Genomic DNA, 14,819 nt, shown 5'->3' on the forward strand with positions numbered 1-14,819 from the left:
AATGATTGCGTTTAGAATTAAGGAATACATAGCTCATTACCTAACAGCCACAGATCCTGTTCTTTTATTTACACCTTAATAGATATTCACTGTCACTAGTCGAGGGTTACATATAATTGAACTAAACCCTGCATGTGGAACAATCCGGAAAGGAGATTAAGAAAATAATTCATCAACTGTTCTGAGCTGTGTGAGTAACTATTGAACACACACGCACACGCAGTATAAGTGTTGTATATGTGTGTGGTGCGTACATGATGGAGTCTGCGCGTTTGTTGAGAACTCTTAGCCGGGCTAGTCGCACAATCGCTATAGCCAGAGGGCCAATTTAGACGAGGCATGGATTAAGGCGTAGCGATGGGGATCAAATGAGCAGCTAAAAAAGACATCTTCAATAATAACTAGCTCATTCTGAACCTTGTCTCTCCCTTTCACACACACGGTCAAAAAGGACCGTTCACGAGCACACGAAGCGTTGCAGAAAATTATCTACGTTCATTTGATTTCCGAAAAATTTACTCTAGTAAGAGCATTAGGCCTACCACAGATAAAGTTTTGACAGATTCTATTCACTTAAAGCCAATTCAACTTATACTCTATAAGAAGGACAATAATGTGAAACTTATTTTGCACTTGGCCACTGTATACAGGCGACTTTTTAGCAGTTTTAACAGCCTGAGGCGTGCACAGGGGCCAAAAGGGTTTGCGAGCCCTCAGTAGAAAAAAAACAAAAAAAAACAAACTGCATACACATTCAGCAACAACAGGCTCATAAAGACACTGAGACAACACACGTGTATATATATATATATATATATACACACACACACACACACACATGCACAGCCCCTCCAGTCGTGATCAATACACGACAAGAGTAAATCTCCTCCGGACGTAAGGCAGCCCAATCAAAGGGATCGCTGTTCTTATAGGGGATCACAGGAGCCAGGGGCAGACAAACAATCATGTGAATCCTGAACAACACCAACGAGATGGCCCCGCCCGCCTGAGGTTATGGGAAAATGGAGGGAAGAAGCAACGGAAGCATCGACTCTATATCAATACATCTTTTGCTTCTGTGTGTTGAAATAATGCATCTTTTGTTTATAGGAGATATGCGCAATAGAGCTGGCCCATCCCATTATTTTATGTGGCCCGCAAAAGCAAATCATGTGTCAACCTCCATGATTGTTGCTAAAATCTGTGCCTAAATTTCAAATTGTCATATGTAATAATTAATAATGAGATATTGCAAGCATTTTTGTTACCAAATCTCTTTTTACAGTAATTTCAACAATAGCTGAACAAGCTATTATCCTGAACCTCCGATTTCAAAACTAGTTTTCCATCAAGCTGATGTGTATATGCAATACTACGATGAGGCAAACATATTTATGGTTGCAATCATAATTGCCCTCTGAGCGAACATGTAACTACAATGTGGCCCACGACAAAAATGAGTTTGACATGCCTGGTCTACTCGGTGAAAGACTGACCACAGTAACAAAGTGTCAGCCTCTGTGGTATGGGTCCTTCCAAATTGGCATTCCACAGATTCATGGTTCACTACCTCACTTCTGACACAATTTTTTTTTAACTCTGATGAGAAGAATCCTCAAACAACAATTGAACAGGCTTCTATTGAAGTTAAAAACCTATTCACTGACTACAATACAAAAGGGCCCGGCTTTTTAACTTCCGTGGCAACTGGGCTTGCCACCGATGGGTTCAGGTTTTACCATCCCCACTTCTGACATAATTTTCCACATAACAGTGTGGAGAAGTGCAATGAACCGAGATTTGACCAACTGGAGTAATAATGGAATGAAAAATATTTACACTAGCCTGACTAAGACGTTTTGTTTGTGTATTTATTATTATTATTTTTTTTAAATCTGAAAATGTTTAAGAAATACTGGGGTACAGCAATGAAATGAACTGTACTGTAGTTAATGGTGGAAGGGGAGCTAAATAAATGGGTGAATTCTAGTCAATGTAAGCACTTGGGAAAGAAAGGTGGCGATAAAACATGCCCTTATCCACTGAAAATCTGAAGCGCTATGGCAAACTGCCACCAAACTCTGCGCATGATTTATGTATGTGCAGAAATAGACTGCTATCTCTACCTGGCCTCTTCCTTCTTTGACAGACAGGTGTCAGCAGAGCAGAGCTGCGGGACAGTCTTTATCTTTTTTTCTCGGTTACACCATTTGCCAGATACACAAACCTACCTCCACATGATGGATCACATCTTCACAAAAACAATCATGCCAATTCCCTCTAACCACTAATTTATCTACCTGTGATGGCCTTTATCTCTTTATAGAAATGAAAAACATGCATAATGACATCAATCTTAATTATTTTTTTTTGTCTGGGAAAGAATTTGCTGGCCCAGGACAGTGATTTAAGACAAGTTAGATGATTCAATGTTGCACCCCGCTGGCTTTTGATCAAACGCAGCCTTTAAGCGGAGCACCTTGATGAAAGAGTGAAGCTGCTCCAGCTGGGACGAGGCCTGGCCGAGCTGCCTCTGAAGCCCGTCCAACGCTTGGGAGCGCTGCTGGGTCAGCCGCTCCGTTTGCTCAGTGGCGCTCTGCTCCAGAGTGGCCAAGGCCTGCTCGCTGGCTCCCACGCGAGCCTGGAGGGCTTGAATGCGCTGCTCCTGCACACAAACACGCAGCGTGCAGAGATGGTCAGGAAAGCAAAAAGAAGGTGGAAACGTCTGTCTGCACAACGTTGGTCCACTTTGAGGAAACAAATCAGACTGGAGTGGATCAATCTGATACATAGTTGTAAGACAAAGTTGGGAATCCTTTGGAATTATCTGGATTTCTACATAAATTGGTTCCAAAATGTGATCTGATCTTCATCTCAGTCACAACAGACAAACAAGTCTTACTTGAACTAACACCACACAAACAACTATGTTTCTTTGTTGTTGTTTTTTAATTGAAAACAGCACATATATACCACAGGGTAGGAAAAGTATGTGATCCTTTGGACTTAACTGGTTGACCCTCCTTTGGCAGTACAGTAAACCCCTGCTATTATATTTAAAAAAAGTTTAAAAAAGTGCCAATGTGATTATAGCACATGGGAGGGCTATTTTTTATTACTGTATGCATTTTCTACAAGTTTGATGCTTGTAATTTTTTGGGGTACTAAAATACGTTATAAAAGTGTTAAAATTGTGCTTTAAATGTGATTAAAGAGTGTGGGATTGCTATTTTAAATCTTAAACTATATAAAAAAAATTCGCTCATGGTTTGTGGTTCTGGAACTGACTCCCGCGGTAGACGGGGATTACTGTAATAACTTCAATCAAACATTTCCTATAGTTGCTTCAGTTCACTAATATTCTTAATGGTGTAAATCCATGTAAACCTCTATTGAGATCACACCACTGTATCTCAATCAGGTTGCAATCAGGACTGTGAGTGGGCCTTTCCAGGTGTATTTTCTTTTGTTGAAGGCATTCTGCTATTTACTTTTGTCATTTGAATCGTTGTCCTGTTACATCACCCATCCTCTGTTGAGCTTCAACTGGCAGATAGAAATTCGCCTGCAGCATGTCTTGATAAACTCAATTACTTTTTCCGTCCAAGCCCTGATTTAGAAAAGTCCCAAACCACGATAATCCACCACATACTTCACAGTTGAGATGAGGTATTAATGGTGTGCTGTGCCTTTATTTCTCCACACACACTGTTGTTTGTTCCTTCCAAACAACTCAACTTTGGTTTCATCTGCCCACACAACAGTTTGCCAGAAGAGCTGTGGAACATCCAGGCGCTCTCAGAAAATTTCAAACTTGTGGAAATGTTTTTTAGTACGGCAGCGACTTCCTCCAATAACATCTATTCTTGTTTAATGTTTTATTTATCATAGATCTTTCAGAAATGTAAGCCTGTGCCAGGGATTTCTGTATGTCTTTAGCCAAAACCTTCAGATCCTTCTTCACCTCATTTAGCATTTTGCTGTTGCAGGCATCTTTACAGGACAGCCAATCCGTGGGAGAATAGCAACATTGCTAAACCTTCTCCATTTTAAGATGTCTACTTGCTTCACAGCTACACTATATACCCTGTTGATGCATATTTTGTTAGTAGTACAGCTTAAGTGTTGAGGATTGATGGAATCTATCTACACCCTAGACTGATCACCAGGGGGCCTCATGTACAAAGACTTGTGTGGATTTCCTACTGAAACATGGCGTACGCTCAAATCCAGAAAACGTCTTACGCACAAAAATATCCAGATGTATGAATCTATGCATACGCATGAATCCAAGCACATATCCTTCGTACATTCCAGTCATTTTTTTTAAGGAGAAGAGGGGTAAAATTATGTCATTTTAATCATGTGCAACCGGATGCACATGTTCATCCATCCATCCATTTTCTGAGCCGCTTCTCCTCACTAGGGTCGCGGGCGTGCTGGAGCCTATCCCAGCTATCATCGGGCAGGAGGCGGGGTACACCCTGAACTGGTTGCCAGCCAATCGCAGGGCACATACAAACAAACAACCATTTGCACTCGCATTCACACCTACGGGCAATTTAGAGTCTCCAATTCATGCATGTTTTTTTTGGGATGTGGGAGGAAACCGGAGTGCCCGGAGAAAACCCACGCAGGCACAGGGAGAACATGCAAACTCCACACAGGCGGGGCCGGGGATTGAACCCCGGTCCTCAGAACTGTGAGGCTGACGCTCTAACCAGTCGGCCACCGTGCCGCCTGCACATGTTCAAATTAAGTAAATTCAAAGGACTCTTTCCTCAGTGCTTGTGCTGGAGTCACAAGAAGTGATTGTGAGGGCAATAGGTGGCATAAATGATCACCTTGATCAATTAATAGGTGTCCTCACAAATATCAGTGATTCATTAAATACACTGGTGAATACAGTCTTTGCATCTTTCACATTGTTGAAATCAAATGCTGTCGGGCATTAATTGTTCATCAGTGCTAATTGTTCATGTGTCTCTGATGTGCAGATTTATTATAACAGTTTCCCAGTATCACATCTAAGTGTCGCCAAAGCACCAAAAGCTGTAGAAACGTGCGTACGTCAGCCATGAGGTCGGCACATTTCCACAGTCATTTCACTCTTGATACATCTGAACTTTGCCGTGAGAAAGAACGTACGCCACGTTTTTGTGTGTTTACCACCTTTTGTACAAGAGGCCCCAGGTGATCATCAGCTATGTGAAACCAAAACACTACTAATGGACGCATAACAAAAACAATACATTTATGAAAAGGTGTATGTAAAAGACAAATTATGGAACTACGGTGGTCCTCGGTTTACAATGGAGTTCTGTTCCTACGGCGGTGACGTAATCAGAATTTTTACATAAGACGGAATGTGCCGTAGTCGATCACTACCCTACTCTATTGCAGTGGTAAATGTCATAATTGCCGTAAATGTTTTTATGACAAAAATTATAGGCAATAGGTATAAAACAATCAAAAAACAGCAGTAACTGAATTGATGACATTCTTACACCACAGTGCAATCCAGTTCATTCCGCGCCTTTCGAAACCTCAAAAAGACGTAGGTCGTTATCAATTGCGTACTTATTATGTCAAAGTTCAAACCTTTTTTTCCAGGTCATCCTTAAGTTTGGCGCAGGAAGCCTCATGCTGGGTTCTCTCCGTGGATGTAACGCTCAATCTCCTCTTTAGAGATTCAATGAAGGCCTTTCTGTTGGAAGCTTCCTCTGATAAACACTTGACCTGGGAGAGCAAAAGGACATCGTTTATTGTAAGCAAACACAAGCAGTGGATTGGGAATAAATAAATATATGTATGAATAAATAAGAACCATGCTGCATATACACACACAACAAGGCTTTGAATGGCCTTTGCCTGCAAGCTACACTTTGACAAAGGCCATTATGCACTGCTGTTCACTGTTTACCTTAATGAAATTAGTGCGCAAATGACACCACGTCGCTACGTGCATCAGACCGGTCGATTATAATCCGATGTTCTTTTAGTGTGAAAGACATTGGATGACTCATGCGAGCACCATTGCATCCGTTGGAACGTACATATCAGTCAGGTAAATGACATCATCATTGCTGCATTTGGACGCAGATTAGCTGTGTGCTCACATTGCAACCATCTGCATTTTCCATCGAGGGATAGGAGGAATTTAGCATTTGAAGACATCATTTAATCATGCTTTGAGAACTGCAACCATCATTGTCTGCTTCAAAGCTTGTAAAATTTGGAGTTTGACCAAAGTGGCCAGGAAAAATATGCCTTATGGAAGACTCATTATTTAGGGCTGGGCAACATGGCCTTAAAACAAAATATCTTTCTCCACAGAAGTTCTTTTTTAAAATCAATTTAAACCCCCCTTTTTAAAAAAAAAAATAATAATAAATAGATGCAAGATGGGTAGGAAATATGGCGACAGATCCCCCAGTCGCCATAGTAACGAAGGCCTGAAATGATCCACCCTTCAATTTTCTATACCTTTTGTCCTCATGAGGGTTGCAGATGAGCTGCAGCCTATCCAAGCTGACTTTGGGCGACAGTCAGGGTACACCCTGGACTGGTCACTCACCAACCACCAGCATTTACACTCACATTCACACCTATGGAAAATTTTCAATCTTCAATGAACCTAACACGCATGTTTTTGGAATGTGGGAGGAAGAGAGAATACTCGAAGAAAGCCCATGTAAGCACGAGGAGAACATGCATACATGAGATGGGATTCGAACCTCAAACTTTGGATCAGCGACCCCACTAACCACTAGTACACCGTGCTGCCCGGAAACATATAATTAATCTCAAAGACAGATCTTGTCAAAGAAAAGCAAAAACCTTTGATAGCTTAGTGATGATAAGCGGTACAGAAAATGGATGGATGATGAATTTCAAGCACCTTCTTCTCCAGCTCCTCAGCCTGCCCACGGTCACTTTTCTCCATCTCCTTCAGAAACTTGAGCCTCGTCTTCAGGTCCTCCACCAGCTGCCTCTTCATGGTCACGTCTCGCTCTGCGTGACTCAATCTGCACACGTTGCATTCAGCGTATAAAATTTCACATTTATGCACAGAGCTCTTGTACATTAGCAAAGGAACAAAGACATGAGATTAATTCAAAATATTAAGGGATCCAACTGTACAAATGGTCATATAACCAGTTTATCCTGGCACACAGGGGAAACTAGGAGAAAAAGATTCTGGGGATTGCTGCCTCTTTACTGTTAAATATCAGCCTCAACATACTCCAAAAGACAAAAAAATGTTTTCGCCTGAAAAATTGTCATCAAGTGATCATTTTGAAGCATTTTATTATGACATAGTACGACCACAAAAGCACATTTAAAAAAACTCATTTGGAAGCCTAATGCCATTTATCGTCTTTTGCATTCAATCAACAAAACCGCATATATGTCAAAGTCAGACTCATTTAGACCTATGTTATGCATAAAACAGTGGAAATTTTGGATTTTGATAGAAGGGGCCCTTTAAAAAAAAAAAAATCCTAAACTATTGTAACCTTGACACGTGCACACAGGCGCACACGCAACACTAACGCAATTCTGGCAGACACCGTGTCCGCTTATAGTGCAGCAGGCATGACAGCTCATTATGACAACTAAATACACGTAGAGGTAGTGAATTAAAGATGCATCCCAATAGACGCATATTAAATGAGGTGCGCTGTCGAGGATCAGGAAGTGTGACTGCGAGCGCCCCATCCATGCGCTAGTTGACAAACAGCATTTTGAATCAGCAGTGACACTGCTTGGCAGACAGTAATCAATGAATGTAAATGTTTAAATTATGATCAGAATTGCACAAGTCACATACAAGACCGCATCACCGGGTGGTCTTAGTATGGATGACAGAAAATATTTGTATGCTGACGTTAATCCCTTTCAGACGCGTGCGGACCATTCTGCACCAGCTGTTTAAATTCTTGACAAAATGCATCCAATGTCACTTCCCATTTCAATTATCAGTCCTTGGTGACATGTTTGATTTTTTTTCCCCCCCAGCATTGTGATATTGTTTATCAGGTTAGCTATACATTCAATAATGACAATGGGTTGCACAATGACTTAAATAATGAGCAATGGCTTTTTTGTTATTTTTGCCATTCACTGTAATTTTGTTTTAATGACAATGTATTTGTCTTTCTGACAGGACTACACCAAAGAGTAAAATTGAGTAAAAATTAAATCCTAATTCCAAGAATATACTCGGAAAAAAATATGTGAAAAAATAAAATTTTATTACAATAGGAATTAAATATTGCAAGAATAAAAGGTGCAACATGATGAGGGAAAAAAATAAATAAAGGAATAATTTTGTAAGGATAAAGTCTTAATGCCTGTGAATATTCTCATTCGTCCAGTTCATTTCATTCTCAGGGCACTGTATCGATCAGAACTGGACTGTTCGGATTGTCTAAGAAGATACAAGTACAATCTAGTTTGCGCCTGTTTTTGCACGCAAACCTCTAGTAAATCAGGCCCTTAGTGTATCCATAAATTAAAATTGAAACATGGGTATAAGTGAGGCTATATAGCATGGTGCTGATCTGAATTACAATAGTCAGGCCTTTGCAGGTCTGTGCTCTCCTCAGTGGCATTCTTTTTTAAATGGGCGAACTCCAGCAGCCTGTGTTAATGTTTTTAAGCTATTTACTATGGCTGTCTATAGTTTGGGGGATTGGAACAAACACAATAAGGATAAGGATACGTGATGTGGGTGAGTGACTTGTAACCCCCCTAGCCTGGCAGTGACTTGTGTTTTTAAACTAAACATATGATGCAACGCTTGAGCAAATGCTTTCGTGTAAGTAAATGTCCCCCTCTCCCTGGGTGGACGAGTGCCTGAGGACACGCCGGCTAAAAAAAATGTCAGCGTGGTTGTCCTATTGGAGTGGCAGTAAATTAAATAAGAGCGGAGTCTGGCCGGGGGACTTTGGGGGGAAGGAGACGAAGAGCGGTGCTCAATGGTTACCCCCGTGGATTTGGCCATTAATGAGAAAACCCATATTGAACCTTTCAGATGACTGTCTGGTGTTGATTTAAAGATGAAGAGCGGCAATAACGGCCCCGGTAGGCTCCCTCTGCCCCGACGCTAATGGCAATTAGATGGACAACATTTATTTTAGATGTACCCTTCTTGTGCAGCCCAAAAAGAATAGAGGATGAAAAAGAATGAGGGATATATACGCTGCCTCGTCTCCAGTGTGTGATCTGTATTTATGAGTGTTAGCAGACGGCAGAGCGAGCAAACTACGGGTCCGATCACTCGCCGCGTTTGTTCCCTTTGTTCTCGCGCTTGTTGCGGCAATATTGTTCATCAAACATGCGCACATTGTAATGATAACAGCGGCGAGCACACGCATGCTTTTCCACCCGTGTTAAGAATGGAGCGGACACTTGATGTGCCTGATAGACAACAGGGCTAAAAGATGAAAGCGGTGCCTTCATAAATAAAGCAGCGCCACAGCGCCGGATATTGACTGAGGACATGCCGGTGTACTTTGAAATTCCTTTTTTGTGTGTGTGTGTGTGTGTGTGCTCCTCTCTTCTTTAAGTCGAAGCAGCACGGGTCCCTGTGTGTGCGCTGAGATGTATATTTCAGAGGCGTCTAGACATGGTCTTACATTCTGAGAAGAGGGGTCCCTCCAAAGAGGCAAACAGAGTGGTGTGCTACAAATGTGTGTGTGCTTTGGGTTTCTGGAGCGTGTGTCAGAGGCTGTCGTAGAAACTGAGCGCAGGGGATGTTTCGCTCTGTCTGCGCTGTGATCCGCCTGGCGCTTTGGTCACATACAAACACAACGCACCCACTGTGATTGTACACATGCCCTGGATGCATTATTGAGGCGAGGCGGGCACAAGACACAGCATGCCTGACAAAGAGGAAAAACGTGGGAGAGAGGATGGAAAACCCTTTGCAGCGATCATACAGATGAAACCTGAAAGCACAGTGACGATGCAGCGGAAGCTTGATCATACAGTTTGAAATTTGGTGGAAAGAAAATGCAGCACGTGGCCTCGTGGTTAGCAAGACTGCCACACACATCTGAGGTTCTGGGTTCAACTCTTCGGTTAGGGAGTTTAGTTAGGGGGGCACTGGCCCCCCTGGCTCCCCCTTAGAACTGCCACTGCTCTCAGAGGTATATATAATCGCCTCATCATATTTCGTATACGCTACAAATTGATGAATACGACGTAATGGAATCACAAGTCAATGAAAATAGTCTGTTCAACAATTATTTGTTATTTTTAAAAAAGGGTTTGGTAATAAACAAATTCTTGCAATATCAACATTATTAAAAGTGTAGACAATTTGCAATTTTGGGACAGATTTTAGCAAGAAAAATAGTGTAGAGATGGTTTACTTTAGCGGGCCACATACAATGATGCGGCTCTCAGTTTTTGAGTTCCACACTTGTGCTCTAAATTGCCCGTAGGTGTGAATGTGAGTGCAACTGCTTGCTTGTCTATAAGTGGCTTCCGACTGGCTGGCGATCACTACGGGGGTGCATCCCTCTCAAAAGTCAGCTGGAATAGGCTCTAGCTCACCTGCGATCATAATGAGATCAAGCGCTGTGGAAAATAGATGGTTGGATTTGGTGAAAGCCTTTAAAATGGCACATCTCTCAGTTGAGCAAGCATCAAAGAATTAATTCTGGGCATGTGTTTGCCTTTTTGTGACGGTATAGGAGGTCCTCGCTTTCAAACGGAACTCAATGAACTTATGCATGTTTTGGGAATGTGGGAGAAAGTAGTAGGAAACCCATGCAAACACCAAGGACCCCTGTACTTGTTTACTACGTCACCATAAGACTACTGTAGTTTGCTGTTTTCACATTATAGGAATAGCAATTTTAAGATTCTTTTCACATTTATGTGACAAATAACTTAAAAGATAAGCGTGTACTTTCAAAATAGGCTCATTAAAGTTAAGATTGACTGTTTAGTTGGTTCTAATTTGTAGTATTAAATGTGGTAAACTTATTTTTACGTATATGACTATTAAGAAGTTCAAAATGTACAGTTAAGTGTTTTACAGTGGCGGCAGTTTGACCCAGGAATGGATTATTTTTATACTTCCATGATTTGCTATGTTTTTTTTTTTAAATCCGAATCATTCAGTGGTTGACCAGCATTCCTGAACAGATTGCGTTCGACCTCAGAGGTCTCACTGTAGACGCCTATGACAAGGCACGTGAATTGTTTACAGCAATCCATTAAAAAGTGTGTAATGCGTCGGATGTCACAGTGTGCGTGTGTGTGTGTGTCTGTGTGTGCCATCTAACTCATTAAGGCTCGTGGCCCACAGGCAAAGAGTGATGCTGCGTGGGTTTTAATGTCACGGGCCAAAACTGCGCCTCCTGCGGCACACAATCGATCGATGCGCTGCTTTGATCAGCACTCCACATCAGCTACCCACATAAACAACAGCAGCGCTACATGACACATATGCATGCATGCACGCACACACACTCAGAAGACACCCACACGGCCACACGCTAATTCCTTCAGCTGCTTGCATTCTCTTGCTCATGCATAATGATGTGAATGCTGACAGCCAAGTGTTCACACTATACACAATAAAAACAATACAAATGTGTCACATCATTGCATAATGGATTCAAACTAAAAAACAACAACAAAATCTGCATCTCATTCGGATTTGGTGTTATATTGATTTTTTTAAAAAATATTTTAAATTATAAAAATATTATTGAAATACTTCAACTGGTTACAATTGTGTACCATTTTTTAAAAATTAACTTTACCCATAGCAATCATTTAATTGTCAAATTTGGGGCGCTAAATTACTCACCAGCACAGACAGTTACAGGAGTCTATCGGCAGGTAGGCTTGTGAATTTGTACAATCATTGAAATAATATTTTTAAAATGCAACATGTAAGTAAATTGGGAATTTATTAAAACATAGACATGTTTTAATACTTTAAATGCTATAAAATACTTCCATCAATAACAGCATCTCATACAGATTCCCAGGCAAGACAAAAAAATATGCCCAGTAAGTCAGTGGGATGACCCCCACCAAAAATATTGTATTATAATATTAGTAATAGTAATATGGTACACTGTAATATATTATTCAAACTAATTACATAATTTCAATTACATTAATATTTATGCATTTTTAAGCATATTTAATTAATTTATTTCCATATTTCATCATTATATATTGATTAAATTTATTTATTGTACAAATATTGTATTTAATAATTTTGGAATGTATTACCATGAGAATATATTTATTTTTTATATTTAACCAATTATTTTACAACGTATTACTTGAATCTTTTTACAATATTTTTTCCATGAAGTTGATATTTCAATGCAGTAATATAATACAATAAAACAGTATAATGGCATCATCCCCGGATTGCTTACAGCCACTAGTGGACATATTTGAATTGCATTTGGGAATTGCTATATTTTGTGATAAATTGACCATGGCATTATTTCTTTCTGGAACTTATTTTATTTAATTAATTTATTTATTTTACAAACATGCACAGTGGAGGAGTGTGTGTCTGTGTGCTGCCACATGGTGGAATCAAACACTGCAGATTAGAGCTGCAGCTGATGTGCAGGGAGGGCACGAAGGCAGAATGGAGAGGAAGACAAAGAAACAGGGAGAGGATGCTGGAGAAAGAAGGGAGAGCAAGAGAAGAAGAAGGGAGAGCAAGAGGAGAAGAAGATGAAGAAGAAGAAGAGCAAGAAGAAGAAGAAGAACAAGAAGTGACTAACTTGTCCTGCAGCTGGCGGAGCTTGTCCTCCTTCTCCTGTACTTGGCCTCGCAGGGCTTTGTTAGCTGCCACCTGCCTTGTGACCTCCGCACTTGTACTCTGGTGGAGGAGGGAGGAAGGGGCACATGTTGTGTCTGTGTTAATGTGTTTTAGTGTGTGCGATATATGAGGCAGGTGGGGTTGATGGGGGGGGGGGGTTGTCTCTCACGACACTGCTGATGACAGGTCAGGCGCAGCATGCCTCCTCATTATAGTTACAGCAGGAGGGGGGGAAGCTGCTAAAAGAGGTTAAGAGGAAAGCGTACTTCTCGAAGTGGATGAGATAAAAGGGGTCGCTCAGAAACATTAAATCAAATTTAACTCACAAATGCTCATCATACATAATGATGTGTTGCATCTTATTCCCCCCCCCCCCCCCCATTCATTTAGTAAGGCTCTTCGAGGACTTGAAAAGGCCCCTGATTAGAAAAGGCATACCCCCTCTTGCCCTGAACATTTTGAATCATCTCTGCCTTATTTGAGGCTCGCATGTCAAGAAGTCACCTATTCGCAGTTTTTTCCCCCGTGGAACATATTATCGACTATATACTGAAAAAGACCCTGTTAGTGTTTTTGTGCTCTTTCTATATATGATGCCACAAGATGTTACCAACGCCCTGACTGATACGAAAGTAGTAATTAGTGCTAAGGAAGGACAGTGGCAGGCTACCTCGATTTACGAGTGCCCCCACTTACGAGGTTTTCGAGATTCAATCCGTCGCTCGGATGATTATTTTCTCTCTCTCTCCTGTTTTGCAAGCAATGACTTGAGTTACGAGTGCGCTTCAGACCCTCTGGAATTGAACTGGAATTTGGCCATTTTGGGTTAAAGCCATCATTTTGGGCATATTTTAGTACTCATACTTGAGCGAACTCCTACTACCGAAATGGCCTAAATGAGGACAAATGGAATCAGGTCTACTAGAGAGATAGGCACCAAAAACGCTTACATTATGTGCCAAATGCAGTTTAAAATTGATTTTTATGTCATAAAAATTCTAAATGTTTTCATCATTGTAAACTACATGTTTCTCTCAGAGAATGCTTGCCTTCTGAAGGTTTAGGTTTAAAGGACGCCAATGTCCCTTATGGAAGCTTCCCTATACAACAATCTTTTGATAACATGGCACGCCCCATGGTATCTTCCTTGTCTCGTTGATACCCCCCTACCCCCCTCATCCTTTTTTTGTTTCCTTTTACTGTCACCTGACATGAGGTCCTGCGTTGACTTTAACGACAGCAACAATCTGCTGCATGACACTGACGAGCTCGTCCCTGTGCCATGCGGGAACCCGTCTCTACTATTATTCTCCGCCGCTCATCACTGTGACAGACGCTTCCAAATAAGATCAAATGATAAGAAATGCTAATTTGTGCTGAAATCACATGCAATTTCAGGTGCTATGTACTTATTGAGGAGTAAATTGAAGATTTTTTTCTCCTCTGTCTCTCTTTTTTTTTAAAAAACAATTAGAATGTGAAGCCTTTAAGTTTTTTTAAACTTTTTTTTTTTGCTTAAAGCGTCTTCATGTCACAAAAGTGTTCTCTGTCAATTGACTGTCTGTTGTCGTACTAGAGGGGCTCCAACTACCGGAGACAAATTCCTTGTGTGTTTTTTTGGACATAGTTGGCAAATAAAGACGATTCTGATTCAGATTGACTATATCTGGGGACACGTCTGGTTTGTGCATGTAATACCTTTAACATCATAAGTAGTTTTTGACCAAATAGCAGTTTATTATTATTATTATTTTTTTTAAAGTGGGTTCTCGTGACTTCATGAGCTTGGAGTAATTCTGTGGTCGGACGGGATGCATATGCATTTCCCCAGCATCTCACAGAGCTCTCAAGATTTGTCACATTCTGCTGTGTTTTGTGCACTTTTTGTCTCGTTTTTTCACATTTTGTCACGGTTCTCAGAGCAAGTTGAGGTATAAGGTAGCCATTTAGTCGCGTTCAATCAAGGAGCCCCAGAGTGTCATTGTTCATGGCCTGGCGCCAT

The 14,819-nt window shown here is 41.0% G+C and overlaps 1 protein-coding gene across 1 annotated transcript in view; it reads right to left on the reverse strand.

The window, feature by feature from the left end:
- cntln (centlein, centrosomal protein) overlaps window positions 1-14,819 on the reverse strand; it is a 122,934-nt gene that overhangs the window by 23,912 nt on the left and 84,203 nt on the right. Inside the window, exons 20-23 of the mRNA XM_061680679.1 lie at window positions 12,780-12,877; window positions 6,902-7,028; window positions 5,602-5,739; window positions 2,480-2,665 (exon numbers count right to left, since the gene is read on the reverse strand). Coding sequence (XP_061536663.1) covers window positions 2,480-2,665; window positions 5,602-5,739; window positions 6,902-7,028; window positions 12,780-12,877 — 549 coding nt within the window. The remainder of the gene's footprint in view (window positions 1-2,479; window positions 2,666-5,601; window positions 5,740-6,901; window positions 7,029-12,779; window positions 12,878-14,819) is intronic.

The sequence above is a fragment of the Phycodurus eques genome, chromosome 6 (assembly GCF_024500275.1).
Source record: "Phycodurus eques isolate BA_2022a chromosome 6, UOR_Pequ_1.1, whole genome shotgun sequence".
NCBI classification, from domain to species: domain Eukaryota; kingdom Metazoa; phylum Chordata; class Actinopteri; order Syngnathiformes; family Syngnathidae; genus Phycodurus; species Phycodurus eques.